General features: G+C 41.8%; 2 protein-coding genes and 1 long non-coding RNA gene across 6 annotated transcripts in view; 1 reads left to right on the plus strand and 2 right to left on the minus strand.

Annotated features, from left to right (window-relative positions):
• Window positions 1-6,151, minus strand: part of LOC309716182 — a 17,481-nt gene extending 11,330 nt beyond the window's left edge. For all 3 annotated transcript variants that reach the window (XR_014279379.1, XR_014279380.1, XR_014279381.1), the window contains exons 1-3: window positions 4,836-6,151; window positions 4,549-4,635; window positions 3,780-3,848 (exon numbers count right to left, since the gene is read on the minus strand). This is a non-coding gene — a long non-coding RNA (uncharacterized lncRNA). The remainder of the gene's footprint in view (window positions 1-3,779; window positions 3,849-4,548; window positions 4,636-4,835) is intronic.
• Window positions 1-15,904, plus strand: part of trpv1 (transient receptor potential cation channel, subfamily V, member 1) — a 17,564-nt gene extending 1,660 nt beyond the window's left edge. For both annotated transcript variants that reach the window (XM_082549844.1, XM_082549845.1), the window contains exons 2-16: window positions 918-1,143; window positions 1,291-1,448; window positions 1,544-1,696; window positions 1,822-1,959; window positions 7,083-7,381; window positions 7,580-7,756; window positions 7,844-7,999; window positions 8,090-8,185; window positions 8,290-8,360; window positions 9,891-10,056; window positions 10,142-10,208; window positions 10,391-10,740; window positions 10,813-10,934; window positions 13,012-13,133; window positions 13,215-15,904. In XM_082549844.1, the coding sequence (XP_082405970.1) occupies window positions 941-1,143; window positions 1,291-1,448; window positions 1,544-1,696; window positions 1,822-1,959; window positions 7,083-7,381; window positions 7,580-7,756; window positions 7,844-7,999; window positions 8,090-8,185; window positions 8,290-8,360; window positions 9,891-10,056; window positions 10,142-10,208; window positions 10,391-10,740; window positions 10,813-10,934; window positions 13,012-13,133; window positions 13,215-13,294 (2,358 nt within the window). In that variant the 5' untranslated portion in view covers window positions 918-940 and the 3' untranslated portion in view covers window positions 13,295-15,904. The remainder of the gene's footprint in view (window positions 1-917; window positions 1,144-1,290; window positions 1,449-1,543; window positions 1,697-1,821; window positions 1,960-7,082; window positions 7,382-7,579; window positions 7,757-7,843; window positions 8,000-8,089; window positions 8,186-8,289; window positions 8,361-9,890; window positions 10,057-10,141; window positions 10,209-10,390; window positions 10,741-10,812; window positions 10,935-13,011; window positions 13,134-13,214) is intronic.
• The window catches only part of fam222ba (family with sequence similarity 222 member Ba), a 30,346-nt gene continuing 23,964 nt past the window's right edge, over window positions 14,055-20,436 (minus strand). Inside the window, exon 3 of the mRNA XM_082549846.1 lies at window positions 14,055-18,945. Within this exon, the coding sequence (XP_082405972.1) occupies window positions 17,228-18,945 (1,718 nt within the window). The 3' untranslated portion in view covers window positions 14,055-17,227. The remainder of the gene's footprint in view (window positions 18,946-20,436) is intronic.

Here is a 20,436-nt window from a genome sequence, read left to right on the forward strand (position 1 = left end):
AGACGGATTAGATAAGCCCCTCTGGTAAACATGTTTCCGATTCTGCTGATGCAGCCACGCTACACGCTCTGACCTGAATTATTTACAGTGGCTCATGGCTGTGTTTGTAACCAATTCAATCCAAGCAGTGTAATGACATAGTTTTATATGGTTTAACTTAAATCTTTACTTTGATTCCTCCAATTGTTGTAGATGACTTACTGTGGACACAGATTTGGGTGTACAGTGATTTTATTGCCCTTTTTCTCATGTTTCAAATTTCTGCAGGCTAAATAGGACTCGATTAGTTGCTTTTAGTAGATTTTTTCAACAAGAAGCACCCAGAGAGAACAAACCTCCACCAAGACAGCCAAGACACTTTTAAGGGAATAATTTGGTATAGTTTGGTATTTTGTAAACAAAATTTTGTAAACAAAATACAAAAATTTGTATTTTGTTATTTTGTTTACAAAATACCAAACTGGTACTTTGTAAACAAAATACCAAACTTGTGTAGGAGAAGCTAACGGATAATAGGTTTGTTATAATATTGATTTTTACAACTTGTAACTAGACGTAAATAACTGACTAGCAGCTCATGCTCTTTCTCTTGACATTACTTTCTTTAAATCTGTAATGCATTTGGGGTTAAATGTAAAAGTGAGGTCAGAGGTTAAATTTTGACATGACACACATACAACCACTACCAAACTTAGTCTCCTTAAAGCTCATAAACCCGGTTAACTACAATTTAAATGAAAATAAAATTTAAAAAAAGCACCAGTAAAATGGTAGTTACTGAGTGTCTTAGTTATTAGGTATTAGCAGTGAAACAGTAACAGTGTCTTGAAAAAAATCTCTACACTTTGTATTGAAAACTCCTTGCAGCACCTCTGTCACTTCTGGATTATGTATAACTGTGTCGTATTTCCATGCAGATCACTGGAGGAAAGGGTGAAAAATGAAGAAATCTGAGATGTTTGGTTTCACTCTGGAGACAGACGACAGGACAGAGGAGGAGAGGTCGCGCCAAAAGATGACTAAGAAAGATGGTCTGGCTTTGAGGTTGAGCCCGGAGGACCCCAAGACACCTATGGACACTGATTACCAGGAAGAAATGGAGAAGACGAAACCTCAGATCAGATTCAATTTCAACTTTGACAAGTGAGCCTCTCCATGCAGTGATAAAATGAAGTTTGCCTCAATATAACACTCATTATAGGATTGGTGCTGGGTATTTTCAAGCCCCAAAGTGCTGATTTAATAACCCTCAGCAACCCAACTGTTACACTTTTTTGGTTTTTTGTATAGAGGGATTCGAGGTGTGGATCAGCATGATAACAGGAGAGACAGCAAGACGTATAACCGTGACAGACTGTTTGAAGCAGTGGCCAGCAGAGATATCAGCAAACTAGATGGCCTTCAAGAGTACTTGCGCCAAAATATGAAGAAACTCTCTGACTCTTTGTGTGAGTGTTGGAGGACCGGTAATGCAACAGCTGCAACTAAAGTAGAACATGCTGACCTATGTGTTAACCACATGGATTTGTGTTTACATCCACAGATCGGTCCTACGGTAAAACGCCCTTAATGAAAGCTCTGCTGCACCTCAAAGATGGCAGGAATGAGACCGTCGAAATGTTGATTGACATTTCAGAGAAGATGGGTGATGTTAAGGAGTTTGTGAACGCAGCCTACACCAACAACTACTACAAAGGTAACAGATTTTCTGTGTCCGGGAGATTTATTTGAAGTCTTTTAACCTTGTCACGATATCCGTATTCCAGTATTTTTTTCCAGTAATGCAGTGGACATGTTTAAATAAGACTCATTTTCTTGCAGGCCAGACAGCTCTGCATATAGCCATCGAGAGGAGAAGTATTTTTTATGTGAAGCTGCTGGTCAGCAAAGGTGCAGACGTCCACGTCAGAGCTTGCGGGAAATTCTTCCAACCACACAAGGGTCCCTACTTCTACTTTGGTGAGCACATGCTGCTGCAGAGAGGAGTTTCCTCATGCAAAGATCATATGCCGACGCAGTGAGTCAGCCAGTTATTTTTGTAGTTTTTAGAATCAGAGCAGAAGTGTGATTTTTTTTTTTTTGGAAGGAACAATATGATGGCCCAGTTTCCTCGATCAATACTTAATACTCAAATATGTATAGAGGAACAATGTGCAAGTTGTTCAAAGGGAAAGATTGTCCTATTTTTGGACATGCTACTACCTTTCCAAGTTTCTTATTCTTTTGCAAAATGCAGAATTCTGAATTACATGTGAGTACATTAAAAGACCAGTACAGCTTTGAATCTCGAATGAGAAACAAGAGCGAACTCAAGATAAGTAAAGGTTTCCTCGGGTTCCCTTTAACTATGACACCAACTATATTAGTATCCCTATCTACATACTGTTACATAACCTCTGGTACTTATTAAAGACTTAAAAGTCACATATGATACATTTTTCTTTGGCGTGTAACAGTATACTCTTTAATCAAACATAAAATAATTGTTTCAAATGTACAGAATACCTGGAATATTAAGTAAATATGATCTTCATGTTGGCCATAAATTTCACAATTTATAATCAATTAATTATCTCTCTGTAACTCATCTTCCTCTATTACCAGTTTAACAAAAAGATTATTTGGGTCAAACTTGCTCTTCTTTCGGCCAGATAGTTTTTACAAATGCTGATTTTTTTTTTTTTTAATCTAGTTAATGGCTAAATCAACGACTTATATTAGCTGATGGTTTCAAGGCGGTTTCACCATATGTGTGTTTTTCTGTTGCTGCCTGGACAGAATTTTTTTCTGCATGAGCAACAAAAGCTTGCTCAAACATCATTGGTCAATGGAAATTTAACTGCAAACACACCACAAAGAAAAACAGAACACTCTTGCTACCAACAGTCTCATCCTTTGCTTAAGGATCCCGAAAATAAATTTTTCCAGTTTTGCATTTGCATCTCTAGCTTCAGAGGGAAGATAGAGATAAAAATGGACAATACGAGTAATGCAGGAATCTTTCCCCCACTGATAGCTTCGTTTGTAGTCCCTAAATCATAGAGGAAACCATGACTGGATTCAAAACTAGTTGTCACAATATAATGCAAGTTACAAAAAAATGTTTCCTCAGCTGCTCGGTGAACCTCAAAAACCAAGCGATGAACTGCAACAGCAGAGGCGGAGCCAGACATTTGAAACACCCGGGGCTTAGCCCAAAAGGATAGTATGCATGTGGGATTTTTTTTTCCCTGGGGGGGGGGGGGGGTAGAAATGACTGAAAGATTAATTGGCTCTGTTTTGAGTTTTGTTCAAAAAAGAATGACTTCATATAGGGAAAAATATATATCACATGTGCAGAACACCTTAAACTAGTTTTTTAATTAAGCAGCAAGGCAGAACAAAATCAGGGCTGTATCAAGACACGAGGACTAAACCCCAATTCAACCAGACCAAGAACTGATCCAGAATTAAAACAGGACTACAACAGTTCAAAATCAGGACTACTTGGGACTTAACCAAGACAGAACCAGAATCAGAACTAGATGATAGTAGCACTAAAAATCATCATAGACCTGCACTACATTTATTTTTTAATTTTACCAAAGTACAATATTTAGATTGAGAAAGGTTTATATAATTATTTAGCCTTGTTGTGCAAACAAGCCTGCATAACTTAATAAATATAGAATTTGAAAAATAACAAACCTAAAAAGAAACACTAGGTATGAGATACATGAGTACCTATGATACGGTGATACTTTTGGTAAACAATCATTTGACTAACATGTGTGTCTCACCTGCTCTTGTTCATCTCTGTTCTGTCCTCATTCTCCATCTCCCTCTCTGTTCCTCTCTCTCTCTTTGTGCTGACAATCATCAAATATACAGATATTTACAAACTCTTCAGATAAAAACACAAACACTTTTTAATTGTAACATCAAATCAGACTAAATGTTTATTTTTTTTAGATTGATAAATATAAAAAACATATTTGTTAACTTTAAGAGTAAAGAGAGAAATCGTCTGTATTTCTTAATTGCAAATGGCACCAAATTGTATTCAAAATTGAGCCACACTTATGGAGCTCCATAGTTCTTTTCCTGGTGTTTTGGTTGACATCTCTTGATTTTCCCATGTCACAGAAACAGGCTCTGTGTTTTGCCTTATATGCATCCACAGCTGTGCCACCTGTTTACTCACATGGACTCTACTAACCTATCAGAAGCTTCTTCAGCTCAGAATGGAATCGTCTGGAGTTTTCTTATTAATTAACAATAAACTTAGTGTACATGTACTCCTAAATTTGATGAAAGTGATAAAAAACAGAAAGCTCTGTCTCTCTTTATTGTGACATTTAACTAATTCAAAAGATATTTCAATATTTATCTAAAACAAAAGTTTACTCTAAATTGATGTTGTGCAGTAAAAATGTTTTATGTTTTCTCCCTAAAGTGTAAATATCTGGTTACAAATGTGAATATCCTGCTGTGTACTGAAATTCCTCTTGTTTTGCATACAAATATACTGAACAACATACAAAGCATAATATATAAAATAACATTTACCTGAGTTTTTCTTTGAAAGAACCCTCTAATGTCCATTCTTATATTTCAGTACATAACTGAAACCGATTTAGTCGGGGAGGGTAAGAACTGAAAATATGAAATAAACACACGTAAGCTAAGAATCTCTAAAAAAATAGCATTTGTTCGGCTTTTCATTTCGCCATTTGTTGATTCACTTGAAGAGCAAGTAACGTAATATGGGTCAAGTGATCAGTTTGATATCAATCTTTCGTGATGCACCGTCATATTTACATTATTTGTACGGTACGAATGATTTGCTTTGGTACCTGGTCAAACTTAAGCTCTCCTTAGTATGGCTGGCTCCGTCTCTCCAACAGCGCACTGACGGGCAGCAGCTGCCCCGCCCCCTCGCTCAGTCGCTTAGTGCCTGAGCTTGGATCATACCAATATCAGGGGGGGATTCACGCACAGTCGTAAATTCCCACAGTGTGCACTATGTGCTTCGAATATTGTGTGTACTTTTTGTTTTATACAGTTGTCAGCCAGGCATCTAACTATGAAAAAATTGCACTCCAAAATACCCCGGGCTTCTGACAAAACAACCCGGGCTTAAGCCCAGTAAGCCACCCCCACGCTCCGCCCCTGTGCAACAGCTGGCAAAATTTATTACAGTGCAAGTCTTGAGTATTTAAAAGTAGAATGGGAGGGAGAGCCTTCAGTTTTCAGGCCCCTCTTCTGTGGAACCAGCTTCCAGTTTGGATTCAGGAGACAGACACTATCTCTACTTTCAAGATTAGGCTTAAAACTTTCCTTTTTGCTAAAGCATATAGTTAGGGCTGGACCAGGTGACCCTGAATCCTCCCTTAGTTATGCTGCAATAGACATAGGCTGCCGGGGGATTCCCATGATGCATTGAGTTTTTCCTTTCCAGTCACCTTTCTCGCTCACTATGTATTAACAGACCTCTCTGCATTGAATCATATCTGTTATTAACCTCTGTCTCTCTTCCACAGCATGTCTTTTATCCTGTCTTCCTTCTCTCACCCCAACCGGTCGCAGCAGATGGCCGCCCCTCCCTGAGCCTGGTTCTGCCGGAGGTTTCTTCCTGTTAAAAGGGAGTTTTTCCTTCCCACTGTTGCCAAAGTGCTGCTCATAGGGGGTCATATGATTGTTGGGTTTTTCTCTGTATCTATGAAGCGCCTTGAGGCGACTTATGTTGTGATTTGGCGCTATATAAATAAAATTGAATTGAATTGAATTGAATTGAGCTAACCGTCTTTTCTTAACATTTTGTTAGGAAAGTGGGAAATAGTTACAGTAATTTACAATTTACCAAATTTTGACAAGATCCCCAACACCTCTGGTTAAAATACAGCCACAACCCATGATAGAGCCTCCACCGTCCTTTACAGATGGGTGTAGACACTATTTGTTGTACCTGTCTCTTGAACTCCTCAGTACCACCTCAGTGCCATTTCTTTCTTTCAGATATTGTTCATCTGTTGCAGATAGTCTTTTTTTAGGCCTGCCAGTTCTTTTGTTCTCCACCTATCCAGTTTCTTCAAACTTTTTAAGGACACTTTGCACACCATGTCGACATATGCCAAGTTCTTCGATAATAGCTCTTTGGGAATCACCTTGTTGGTGCAAAAATATTATTTCATGTCTGTCAAACTGTTGTTTTTGGCATTTTTCATAGATTTAACTAAAGAAATTAGAACAAAACATCTCTTTTTGCAGCAGACTAAGTGACAAAGTGCTTAAAGATACAATTTCAAATCGGTTCATTGTTGTCTGGTATGTGCAGACACAACACTGGTTCGTTCCTTGACTTGGGTATCCTTTTTAATGGTTGAATGAGCAATGGTGAATGCCTATAATACAATAGCTGTAATACTTTTGCACAGTACTGTACTGTTCAGTACTGATAGCATGAATTTGTCAGCTTGCTCTTTAATGGTTTGGATTGACTAGACATAGAATGGACCAGCAAAAAAATAGTCCCTTTTGACTGATTTTTAATTTTCAACCCAGTGATGTGATCGTGGCTCAAGAGTTGGGAGTTTGTCTTGTAATCAGAAGGTTGCCGGTTCGAGCCCTGGCTTGGACAGTCTTAGTCGTTGTGTCCTTGGGCAAGACACTTCACCCGTTGCCTACTGGTGGTGGTCAGAGGGCCCGGTGGCGCCAGTGTCTGGCAGCCTCGCCTCTGTCAGTACGCCCCAGGGTGGCTGTGGCTACAATGTAGCTTCCTATCACCAGTGTGTGAATGACTGGATGTGTAAAGCGCTTATTGGTCCTTAGGGACTAGCAAAGCGCTATACAAATACAGGCCATTTACAATTTGATGTAATGTTCTGTACTGAAAGAAGATGGCGCAAAACATGTTTTAAAGCCTTTAAGCACTTATTTTTTAAATCCAGTTACATCTGTGTCAGTTGTTGAGGGCAGGGCTCCATGGTGTAGCCTTTAAACATTTAGTGTTTCACTTCCACTTTCAACACCCTGATTTTGATTCAAAAAAATAAGTAAGGCTGAAATAAAACTTTAAAATATCATCAAATCTTTGTCTGCAGGTGAGCTGCCCCTGTCTCTGGCAGCCTGCACCAACCAGCCCGACGTGGTAGACTTCTTAATGGACAATGAATACCAGCGAGCAGATGCTAAGATGGTAGATTCTCAAGGCAACACGGTCCTGCATGCCCTTGTGATGGTGGCTGACAACTCCAAGTGCAACACAGAATTCATAGTCAGCATGTACGACCGTATCCTAAAGATCACAGCGAGACTGTATCCCAAGGTGCAGCTGGAAAACATTGAGAACAAGAAGGGCCTGACACCTCTCAAAATGGCTGCCCACACTGGCAAGACTGGGGTAAAACACTGCAGTTTGACATTAAGAGTACTACCAAGTGAGAAAAGCAACAGTGAGAATGAAGTGCAGAGCTCCTTTACTACTGACAGGGCAGAAACTATACGTTTTGGTGGGATCTGTGGGTTTCTGGGTTTTCAGAAATAGATCAGACCTTCACAGACTCTCTTTGTTCTAGCTTTCCTTTTTACTTGTCTGCAGCTGTTCTCACACATCTTAAGACGAGAGTTCCAAGAGACTGGAACCAAACACTTGTCCCGTAAATTCACCGAGTGGGTTTATGGGCCCGTCCACTGCTCCCTGTACGACCTGGCCTCCGTGGACTCATATGAGGAGAACTCAGTGCTGAAGATACTGATCTACGGCAGCGACATCCCTGTGAGTTCCAGCATCGTGACACCAGTCAGAGCAGTAGTTGCATGCTGTTCGGTTCTCAAATGTGCATCCCTTCCTTTCTCCTCTCAGAACCGTCACGAGATGCTCGAGACGGAGCCTCTGATCCAACTGCTTGAAGAAAAGTGGAATAGGTTTGCCAGTGGAATGTTTTTCTTCAACTTCCTGTCCTACCTTGTGTACTTGATCATCTTTACTCTCCTAGCCTACTATAAGAAAGAAAGCATGGTAAGCTGACTGACACAAAAGAGGTGAGCTGTGCAAGCATCACAGACAGGCCTGTGTTAATGTGGATGATGTTCTCTCTGTGCCCCACAGCCAATGTTTCACATTAACCTCAAGACTGATGATCACCTGTACATTTTAGCTTGGCTGCTGACAGCAGTTGCGAACTGCTACTTCTTTCTCATAGGGGTATGTAGTTAACTTTGTGTTTGTGTACATCTACTTTCTTATATCACCACCTAGTGGAAGTTGTAGTCCAGTAACATGACTGATTACCTCATCTGAATTCCTAGATTATAGATATGATGAGGAAACGACCAAAGCTGGAGACCCTGCTGGTTGACGGATATTATGAGATTCTTTTGTAAGTAGCAGGCATGCTCAAAATTAAAGTTACCTTGTGGAGTTTTCTCACCTCTTTATAATGCAGTATTATTCCTGATACAGAGTCGCAACTTGCATTCGTGCAGCAATCAGCTGAAGCCCCTTTACTACTAACATTTCCTTTTAATAGTTTCAATTGACTGCAGCAGTTGTTGTGATTTAATGATGTCAAAAGTTTGGACACACCTTCTCATTTAATGTGTTTTTCTATTTACATTGTAGATTCTTACTGAAGGCATCAAAACTGTGAATGAACACATATGGAATTATGTAGTAAACAAAAAAGTGTCAAATACCTCAAAACATGTTTTATATTTTAGATTCTTCAAAATAGCCACCCTTTTCTTTGATTACTGCTTTGCACACTCTTGGCATTCTCTCAGTGATCTTCATGAGGTAGTCGCCTGAAATGGTTTTCAAACAGTCTTGAAGGAGTTCCCAGAGATGCTGAGCACTTGTTGGGCCTTTTGCCTTCACTCTGCGGTCAAATCTCATCCCAAACCATCTCAATTTGGTTTAGGTTAGGTGACTGTGGAGGCCAGGCAATCTGGTGCAGCACTCCATCACTCTCCTTCTTGGTCAAATAGGCCTTACAAAGCCTGGAGGTGTGTTTGGGGTCATTGTCCTATTGATAAATAAATGATGCTCCAGCTAAACACAAACCCGGATGGGATGGCATGTTGCTGCAGGATGCTGTGGATGCACTCCGACACCAAAACACCTCCTCCTCCATGCTTCACAGTGGGAACCATGTATGTAGAGACCATCCGTTCACCTTTTCTGCGTCGCACAAAGACACGATGGGTGGAACCAAAGATCTCTAATTTGGACTCATCAGACCAAAGCACAGATTTTCAACAGTCTAATGTCCATTCTTTGTGTTTCTTGGTTTAAACAAATCTCTTCTGCTTGTTGCTTTTCCCTAGTAGGCGTTTCTTAGCAGCTATTTGACCTCTAATCTGCTCTAATCGGTTAACTTGCGATTTCTGAGGCTGGTGATTTGGATGAATTTATCCTCAGCAGCAGAGGTGACTCTTGGTCTTCCTTTCCTGGGGTGGTCCTCATGTGAGCCAGTTTCGTCATAGCACTTGATGGTTTTTGCGAATGCACTTGGGGACACAAAGTTTTTGTAATTTTCCAGAATGATTGAAGGTTTGCAGTGCTGTCGCCAAAGCAAAGGTGGCTACTTTGGGGAATCTAAAAGATAAGACATATTTAGAGTTATTCATAAATTTTTTCTTTGCTACATAATTTCATATATCTTACTTCATAGATTTGATGTATTCAGTTTGTATCCACAATGTAGAAAGTCGTAAAAATAAATAAAAAGCATGTTTGTGTCCAAACATTGGTAAGTTGGTTATATACTTTCTATAGGCATTGTGCTTCTTTTGGGAAAAAATAGGTTTTTCCACAACACTTTGCAAATAAATGGTTTGTGGAAGATGTACAGCACAGTAAAACTCCTCAGCAGTCATGTTAATAGTTATTACAGTGCTGCCGCTGATAGTCTTTTGCAGGGTGTCCTCTTCCTGATCTCCACTGGGCTCCACCTGTTTGGGAGGGATGAGTACCTCAGCTTCCTGGTGTTGTGTCTTGCTCTCAGCTGGGTGAACATACTCTACTTCTCCAGGGGCAACGAGCACATGGGCATCTATAGTGTCATGATACAAAAGGTAGCCCTCGCATGTCACGCAGTTCCACAGAGAAGATAGTAGCAACTGATCCCATCACTGAGGCTCTCTGTCTCCTTGTTTGCAGATGATCCTCAGTGACATCCTGCGCTTCCTGTTTGTCTACATCGTCTTCCTCTTTGGATTTTCAGCAGGTATTATACCCTCTCTAAAAAGGAGAAAGGTTTGCACAAAAACATCTGCATTTTTTGATTCCATTTAAAAAGTTTTACATACAAAATACTCTTTTACAAAAAGAGTATTTTGGGACAGAATCTGCAGCTTGTGTACCCTGATCAGACCTGCTTAACCTGCTGTAACCTGCTTCCTATCACAGCGGTGGTCACCCTGCTCAAAGACCCTACAGCGGACAAGTCTCCTGATAAAGAGCTGAATACAACAAACACCACTAAATCACCTCGTTTTGTCCTTGTTGGTCTTGAGGAGGATTGTGTCAAACCCACCTTCTCAAACATCTCCTACACTACCCTGCAGCTCTTCAAGTTCACCATTGGCATGGGCGACATGGAGTTCATCCAGAATTACAAGTACATAGACGTCTTCTATGTGCTCCTCATCTTCTATATCATACTTACCTACATCCTGCTGCTCAACATGCTCATCGCGCTCATGAACCGCACTGTGGAGAAGCTCACCAATGAGACCACCAGCATCTGGAAGCTACAGGTCAGAGTGTTCAGAGCTGATGTGAGTATATAAGTGAAGTATGCGTGATTTAAATGATGTGACTGCTTTCAGAGGGCTATCACTATCCTGGACATGGAGAGGAGACTGCCCTGTTGCCTGAAGGGTTATTTTCGCTGTGGGGTGGAGAAAAATCTCAACACTGCTACCGGAAAGGACCGCCGACGGTGTTTCAGGTTGGCTTCTATTCAGTTCAGTGACAGCACAGTGGTTAGTCACACATTTTCAAAGGGCTGCAAATGCCCTGGACATTCTAGCTCCAACATAGGGTTGACATTTGTGGTTTAGCATCTTCATAGCTTTTTTTTAAATGAAATCTAAGCTTTTAACCAATACCATCTAATGTTTCTGTCAGTTTTGTTGACAAAGACAACATGTTAGCAAGCAGACATTAATAGATACCACAAAGATCAACATGAAGCTTCTTCCTTCTTGAATGCTACGCCCTTACCTTAACCCCTACTGGAGATAGAGGCCTCATTTTTTCCAATGACATATTGGCATAGGGCAGGGTTGGAAATCTGTTGATTGAAGTCCCAGCTTCCTGAAGGCTGCAGCTCTTGTACATTCCTAGTTTAAACATGGCAAAAAGTTTCAAATAAAGAAAGATTTATAGTTTATAGTTATATTTATTTATTTATTTTATTTTATTTTTTGGGGGGGGGGGGGGGGGGGGGGGGGGAAGAGAAGACACACTTATATAGATATCAAAAGCTCACGTGTCAAATATGATACATTTGGTGTTACAGGGTTAATAAGGCTGTCTCAGGCACATCAGTGAGCCCAGCGGCCACACCCATCTGCTGTTAAAGCCTTTCTTTTATTAGGAGCATCAGTCCAGAAGAATTTTTTTTTTTAACTGTGAGTCATGCAAAGTTACTCTAATGAAGTCCAAGAGTGAAAATATAGAGCTGCACACGATTATAATACAGGAAGTTCCTTTAGTTTTCATCTAGCAGTATTACAAAATCAAATGTTTCATTCTGCATTTATGTTTACTTAACGACGGGTTGCAACACCTCGTCGTTAAGGAGGTGTTATCAAGACGCGGTTTGATAACCATTAGAACAGTTTTTGGGTTTTTCCAAGAATAGCTGAACAGGCAGAGACCACCTTCACTAGCTTCTGATGCACACGCAGTCATTTTGTTCAATAAGGTGAAATATGACAGATACCACTCAGCTCAGAAAAGAGCTTCAGTGGTTTTTCCTAGTAGTTTTCAGGGGTAACAAGTTATTTGTCAATTATTGTTGTTCCAATCAGCCTCATCTGCACTTTGCATTTATTGCACACCAACATACTAAACCAGCTGAACATGGATAATTTAGCACAAAGCACTATGATGCCAAATGCAGCCTCACAAGTTATGGAGGCCCTGTTGGGTCAAAGCTTTTTCTCTTAAAATGTAAAAAAAAAAACAAAAAAAAAACACTACTACATGGGTCTGCATGTCCTGTGTCATTCTTGCTTTTCCCCTGCTTTACAATTGTCCTTGTCCAAGAAAGACTAAAAATGCCTGACATAAATAATGACTATAATCTAACTTAGTCTAACTTTGAATTATTTCAGCTGACATGATGTTCAAATGTTGCATTTACTTTACTAAATTTGTTAGTTTGATCACTACAACGTGCATTAGCACTAGTTGGCTTCTGTGGCTGCAGAAAAACAAAATCTAGAAAACTGGCTGTTAGTGAGCTGCGGCTTGAACTCGCTTGCAGATAAATCCAGACATGTATAAAGACAGGAGAAAAGAACGCGTTTGGGTATTGAATACATAATTATTAGAGTTATTAGTCATACATTTGGCTACGTTTCAGTATTGGCTATATTATTTGTGTTCAGCTGTGCTAAATTGAACCTCTGCATGTGTGTCAGTCTTTGTGGGTTTGTAGTGGGTTTCCTGGTGACAGGAAGGATGATGTATGAGGTCTAATATTAGACTTATTATCTGACTTTATTGGCCAGGTTTTCATATTAAGATTCTTCATATCAAGGAGTATAAAATCCCTTGCATGAAACTGATCACCACTCTGCTGCTCACAATAAAGGCTGATAAAGGCCAACTTCATCAAGGCACAGTAACAAAGGAGAAACAAAGGTTTAGCATTGAAGAGTTCATCCAAGACGCGGCTGTGTGAGCATAATCGATTGATGCACAGTACACCATGTTGTTCGCTAATTTTGTTGACAGCTGATTGATGTGTCACACGGCAGACAGTAATTGGAGCATGTGTCCTCTTGTCTCCTCAGAGTGGAGGAAGTCAACTGGAACAAATGGAACAGCAACCTGGTCAAAATCGATGAGGATCCCGGCTGTTGGGAGCGTGTCCAGCAGCCAGGCACTGAAACCCCGCCTAGGAGCCAACAAAGAGGTGCGGAAACATGAATTCATGGATTTGTGTGAGGGAGGAAAGTAATTCGAGTCCACTAACATTTTCCTGCTTTACCCACAGGGAGGAGCTGGAGAGGCTTATTCATGGATGGCAGTAGGCGGTGGCAGGCGTACCAGTCCACAGAGATGACACCGGTCTAACAGAGAGCTGCTCTCTGGCTACTCAGCCTGACTGGCTGTTTTACTTGCCCAATAATTTTAACAGACATGGATAATCTACTTTACTGACTGAATGATACCCCAGTGTAACCTTCCCAAGAAAACCTTGTGGACACTTTGGGTTTGACTGACAACAGTGTAAAACAGCAATATTTATCAGTATTGAACGCCAGGCAGTGTTGTGCAAATAGCAAAGAAATTTTAAAGCAAACCTTTAAAGCAGAACATTTAATCCAGCGGCTTCTTCTACATGCTGCTCCTGCACGTCAACTGGATGCACATCCTCTGCTCAAAGGCCATAACCTGCTGGCACCTCTGGTATCGCTCGAAAACCTTCGTGGAGTAATGCCACTCACCAAGGTGCTGATCCTTCTCTCCCACTGTGTGCCCTTTATACTAGGCCCATTTTCATCACAGCCAGACAAGCTAAATCTACTGCGACCAGATCAGTCCCACAGATTTCACAGCTTGCTTTGTCTACTCCACTTCCTGTTCCGGCCTGGATAAATGGCATGAAGCGGCAGCAATTGGTGTAGCAATCACCACCTTTGGCTCTACCTGTCACAGTTACAAATGTGGCTTAGACAAGCCTTTAGAAACACCGAGTCGCTTCTAGGGCTGATTATGAGAGAGACAAATGTGTGTGTGTGTGTGTGTGTGTGTAGCTACCTGAACTGTCACAGAGGATGACAAGAGCTAGGCTGCCTGCTGTTAATTTAGACAAATTAATGTTCAAGCGAACTGAGTTCAAAGCATAAATTAGAACTTTATTTTATTATTACAATATTACAAAAAGAGTAGCACAACTCTCACGCTCTTGCCTCTTATCTGTCGTACAGAATGACACAAAAGAAAGGCTCGTGGACCTTCTTCCATTTCACAGCAACAGTACAAGAAATAAAGAAAAAAAATAAAATTTTAAATAACAAGCAAATCAAGTATTATAAATAGTCACAACTGCAAACTGAAGCTTTGAAAGATTGTGGGGAGGGGAGGGAGAAGAAAAAAAATTGTTACAGCTCAAAAAACTACACATTGCTAAAAATATATAATTACAAAATATTACTCATTTTCCTCACTTTACATAATAAAGAATATCTAAGGAATTGCTCTGCCTATTCAACAAAACTTCATTAAAGTAAAAAGTCAAAAAAAAAAAAGAAAAGCAAAATAAAATTGCTGTTTCTGTGGATCCTTACCATTGCCTCTTCCTTCTTATTTGGGGTTTTCATTAAACCATGCTCATTTTCAAAGGAAAGTCCAAGGACCAAACACTTAAGGCTTTTTAAGGGTCATTAGGGGGTTAGGAGAACAAAACATGGGTGCCATTGCGTTATATCTCACACACACACTGTCTACTGCACACACACACACACACACACTCACACTTAACCGTTCCCACATCCACAGGCAGCATTCATACACAATCATTAAACTTTAAAGTTACAGTAGTCTAGTAGGTAAGCCAGTGTACAATAAAATAAACAATGCATTTGCTGTTTCACTTAAAAGTCGGGCTTCGTTTACCTCCGAGTGCTCTTGCAAGTGATCAATTTGGTCTTTTCATTTCAGCATCAGTAGCAACAACATGTAACTCTGTTTGCTGAGGTGCCCATTGTTGGGACCACAAATCTAGCTAGGCGTGTAGTGAGTTCCTACGGGGCATTGACGCGGATTTCATCTACTTCAGAGACTTTTGTCTGTGCCTTTCAATACCTTCAAAACAAATCATCTCAAACATTCAAGTAAACACATTTGTCATAGATACAAAGACGATCTGAAAAGGACACGAACTTTAAAAATGGCACCGCTTCCTAACAGTGTGTCCTTGTTAACCTGACTTTGGTCGCTTTTAAAAAGGTAGGAGTAAATTTTATCACAACCTTCCTTGTCATAAACATTTCACAATCTTGCTGCCAAACGTGGCACTAACGCAGTCTGTTATGCCTTTATTTCTTTTTCTCTTTTTTCTTTCCTTTGTAAACACCTGAATTCATTGCAGCATGTGAAGCAGGACCAAGCATCAAAGTTTTTCAACTTGTTTGCTCCCTCTTGGAACTTAAATATGTACAAACAACCTGATTACAGACTTCCTTAAGTGACGGAGAGGTATCGATCTTGAAGAATCCTATTATACAAATAATGACATTTAAAAAGAAGGAGAACCCCTTTGTGCATGTGTGCATACTGCAAGCTTTGCCCGAGGCCTATTCCAGAAAGCAGATTTAGCCAAACTTTGAGGTTTGTTAACTTTGACATGCTGGATCAGTCAGTTGGCATAACCGACTCTGTGACTCTAACCTGCAGGTTCTTTTTAACCTCCTATTATCCAGCAGTGAATGCAGAGTTGAGAGTTAGGATACTATCTGGTTGAATATTGACTTTGTTGTCCGAGGACTTTCTTCCTTTCAAGACTATCGATCTGGACATACAGCGATCCGTGGACATGGAAGAATAAAATCTATTGCATGCTACATGGTCTTCCGTTATAACTCTGTAGACAGGATGGCAGCTGTCAGGTTCTTAACCACTTTCTCGACACTAAACTGCATATTGGCATAATCCCTGTTTAAATAAAAAAAATCCTCTGCATGAAGCTTGTCCTGTTTATTGGCCATACTATCGTTTATAAGGTACATACTTCGAGTATTATTATCATATCTCATGATATATCCTATTTTATCACAGCGGCATAACATGGTGAAGATGACTGAGGGAGGATGATTGCGTACCTGCTGAAACCAGCTTCTTAAACCAAGCTACATGTAGTTCAGAGTGAGTCTTTGAGTCTTACAGACTGCAGACAGTCCAAAAGTGTTCCCATAGCATGTGAAATATGCACACATGCTGAGGTCAATATATGCTACTGAGCGAATGCAACAAAGCTGTCTTAAAAGGTACAGTCAGTTTTTTTACTGCAAATCATTACAACACACTTTGACGTTACAGTAATTAAATGCCATCATATCTGTTTGATCCATATTCCAATATTCCACTGCTGTTTCCTGTATTTCAGCCTTCAGATATTGTAGCCAATAAAAGGTAGGATTCCAACTTCCATTAAAAAAAAATAAGTAAAATTCAAGCTGAATAAAATGTGGCTTTAAAAAAAAAACGAAAGAAAGAAAAAAAGAAAAATGTGACAGATTGACAAACATTCATATTTCCATTTAAAGTGGAAGATTTGCTCTTTATTTACCCGTTGCCATAGTGATTGTTGGACTCGGAGCTCCACTGATAACTGCTTTTTTTTTTTTTTTTTTTTTAAATATTACCTAAGCTGACTGACCCAGCTGCACTTCATCAACTCAAACTAACTAAACCTGCTTTCTGGAACAGGTCCCAGCTGGACTCTGTTATACTTCACTAACTGATGGCTTTGCATTGAAGCACGGTCATCTCTCTCTCTTTTGTCCTGAAGTGACTGCGTTTAATCATCGAAATGAAACTAATTTAATGAACCTAGTCGGAGCCAAAAAATTTCCTGACATGATCCTGTTACAGGAAGAAGAAAAAAAAATCTATCAGCAGATGTTTTTTCAGAGAGGGATCTGTTTTTCTTTCTTGCATGCATAAGGAAACTTTAGTGGCAGGTCTGAAGTAGAAATGACACAGGATCACTTGAGATCCAGGCACGTAAATTGACAAGTATCATCAAGGGAAAAAAGCAGGTAATAAACAGTATGAAGTGCCAGTTAGAAGCCCTCGTTAACAAACCTAGAATTAGCAATTGATCACTTGCAAGATTAAACAAACAAACAAAAAAAAACCTACTGATCTTCATTAAATATATTAATTTACCCTCTTTAACATTAGCAGTCATTTGCTTAAGTTATAAGTTGAGTTTTATTCATGTTTCCTTTCTTAAGACTAAACAAAGGGTGCTGATAACAGTTGTGGAGACAAGGCCATAGCTTATCTGTACCCTGGGTGCTGGATGAGAGCGGTTCTGCCATCCCCAACCTCTGGACCTACCCTGCTCAGAGGGGGCCTGTGCATCTTGCCCATCAACCCTAGATTCTGATCGCGGAAATAGGGCGTCTGAAAGTCCCCACCCAAGTAATCTGCTGTTTGCATCAGATTAGTCTGGGCGGAGGAGGAGGAGGAGGAGCTTGATCCTAGCCGGTAATGGGGAGCCCCAGGGGGCCCACAGTCTAGCGTGGTGCACCCTCCTGGGCCTGCACCGTGGAATGGCATGGCTATGTCCTGAGACCCGGAGCTGTCACTGTTGGGTGTGGGTAGGATGCTGCTGTTCCAAATGTGCGACTGGAAGTAGTGACCGTTAGTGTAGTGGGCCATGGGGCCGGGCATGCCATTGTTGTTAACAGGTGGGGAGGGGGTGGGCCTCTCTACGGGAGGTTTTAGTGAGTAAGGCTGACCCACGCACACCTCTGCAGGGTAGCCCATGCCCTTAAAATGGAAGGTGGCGTCCCTGGAAGGCTGCTTGCAGAGGTGGCTCCCCCCATTCTGAATGTGGGGTACATGAGCCAACTGATGTTGATTCCAAGAGCGCATCTTCTGCTGCTGCTGCGTGGTGTGTTGTAGTTGCTGCTGCTGATTCTGATGTGGGTGCAGTTGGTGCTGCTGCAGCTGGTGCTGCTGCTTGAGATCAGTGTGGTTGGAAGGCAAGTGGTTCATAGCAGCCACACTGGGTGGAGGGTGAGCTCCCACTGGGGCTGTGGCTTTCTCTTGAGAGCCAATGATGCAGTTGGGTGGGGGGAAGCCAGGGGTGGCAGGGTTACTGTGCATGGAAACCCTAGAACAAGCGCTGATAAGCAGGTTGCGACTGATGGGGCTGGGGTTGGCGATCTGGCCCTCACACATGGAGGTGGTTCCTGCACCCTGGGCCCGAGCTTGGCAGAATTGGTTGATCTGATGTACGATGGTGTTCAGGTCAGCCTGGCGGCCCTGGTGCAGACCAGCAGCCATAGAGAGTGGAATGGTTGAGGTAGAGACAGTAACATTAGGTGGTGCATCGCCATCGGGAAGCTTTCTGCTTCCCTGCAGGCCAGGTGGAGGCTGCTGCTGCTGCTGCTGAAGGTGCTGCTGCTGGAGCATGACAGTAGGTGGCCCCTGTGTTTGCCCGAGAGCTGGGTGCTGAGACTGAGTCTGGAGTCTGGCTGGGCCCTGAGGGTGCTGGGCCATTGGGGGAGGCTGTCTGAGACTCTGGGTGTGCACCTGCTGCTGGGGAAGGGGTATATGCACAGTCTGAGGGGGGTCCTGCGGTGGAAGGGGTAACCTCTGCTGGGGCCGGGGAAGGTTCTGCACCTGGTGGTTTAAAGTGCTGGTTGAAGCCACCTGATAGGGTCCCGTAAGGGGGTTCATGATGACGTCAGGGTGCAAGCGAGCCCGGCTACCGTCAAAATCTTTTAGGATGCCTTTGACAGTGGGCACCTTGATGATGGCGAGGAGGCCTGTCTTGGCACTGGCCTGAGAGGAAGGATAAGGGCTGTAGCGCTGGCCTGACGTATCCAGCCCGTTGACAGTACGGCGCACGTGGTTCCTCTGGGGGACCTTGACACTGTTGGGGAAGATCTTAATGGTGAGGGGGTTGTTGGCAACCTTCTTAGCATATGCATCCAATTCTGCAGGGGTTGGAAACGGAGCGGATCTCATCCTTTGTGTGGTGTCCCCTGAGGTGAAGAACAGGATAGATCGGAGGCAAGAAGCAGAAAGCAAAAGGAGACAGAGGGTAGGGGGAAAAAATTAGAGAGAGACATTAGGCAGCAGGCCAAAATCTAGAATGAAAAAAACCCCTACAACTTCAGAAGAGGAAGCTTGAGATATGCTTAGTGATAACTTTTGTCTTCATGCTGTGCTCTCCCATGTCAAAGTCCTTCATTCATCTTACTTCTTATCCTTTATACCACTTACCTTCTACCAGTCTCTCCTCATGGCCTAGATTTTCTAGAGCATGAAAACAGATCTCAGAATAGGTGCAGGAGTCTAGTTTCAACTCAGACCACTTAAATCACCATATGCTGAAAGGTTATTATAGATTTTTTTTTAAACCACTGATGCCAAAAACATGTTTCCTACCCCAGCTTTAATTCAGGTAGAAATGTATATGGCACAAAAGAGCACATCAGTTGAAATCAGAGTAGCTGAGTGAACTTGATTTGGAACGCACTCTCATATTTCATACTTGCCTGTTTTTCTCCTAAACCCCCCGTCTCAAAGAAAAAGATTTCCAATCTGAGTCTCTGCAGAATTATCGGTGCCGACACATTCCCAGTCTAAAATCCAATTTGGTGGTATCATTGGGGACTTTGAGGTCAGGAGCTTTTAGTGGCCTTAATTGACGCATTATCTGGGCAAAGAATAAGAATGCATCTGAGGGGTGGGCTGTGCCGCTTGCTACTAAAAAAAATATCACAAGATAAACAGAAAAAAAAGGCTGTGATGGTCCCCTGTGGCTGGCAAGGGGAGAAGGAAAAAAGAGAGAGCGAGATAGACGCAGAGAGCACAGCTCCATGACAGCAGACAAGTAATCAGACACAGAAGCAGCGTCTCTGATCTGTGGGAACACCTCCCAGGCCTCAGCTCGCAGACATTTGTTACACCTGCTAAGCACTGTGGCTAAATTTAACAATGCCAAAGTGACAATGTGAGCACGATTGTGTGTTTGTGTATGCGTGAAGCTCCTTTTAAAAAATTTGTGACAGGATCGTGCAGGTGCTGGCTTGCGCAACAACCGCTTGTGTCCATTTTCAGCCTCAGTGGATGTGACTGCTCGCATCTTTCTAACACACTGATCTCACTTCCACAAAAAAAAAAAAAAAAAAAAGGCTTCTGTCCCTGCTGTCCTCCACCATGCTACCCCCATCACCTCAGCCCTGCCAGCCTGACCTACTTCCACCACACCTCTCTGACTGATGGACATGAGTGGAGCCGATGTGTGAAGAGAATCGCTGCTCTGACCGGTCTCTGAGCTCCATTTAATTCCCTCTTTCATCCTGTTTGAGGAGGGGGGGGGATTTTCAGCTCAAGTAAAACACGTCTTTATAGCACACTGGCTACTCCTCTGTTGTTGAGTGAGCAGTAATTTTAAAAGTCTGAAATTCTGGCAGAGGTCTGCGGTTTCAGGCAGCCATGGTCTCACAGCGGGAGGACTGGACATGTGG

This window comes from Aulonocara stuartgranti (assembly GCF_965226115.1).
Source record: "Aulonocara stuartgranti genome assembly, chromosome: 10".
Taxonomy (NCBI): Eukaryota; Metazoa; Chordata; class Actinopteri; order Cichliformes; family Cichlidae; genus Aulonocara; species Aulonocara stuartgranti.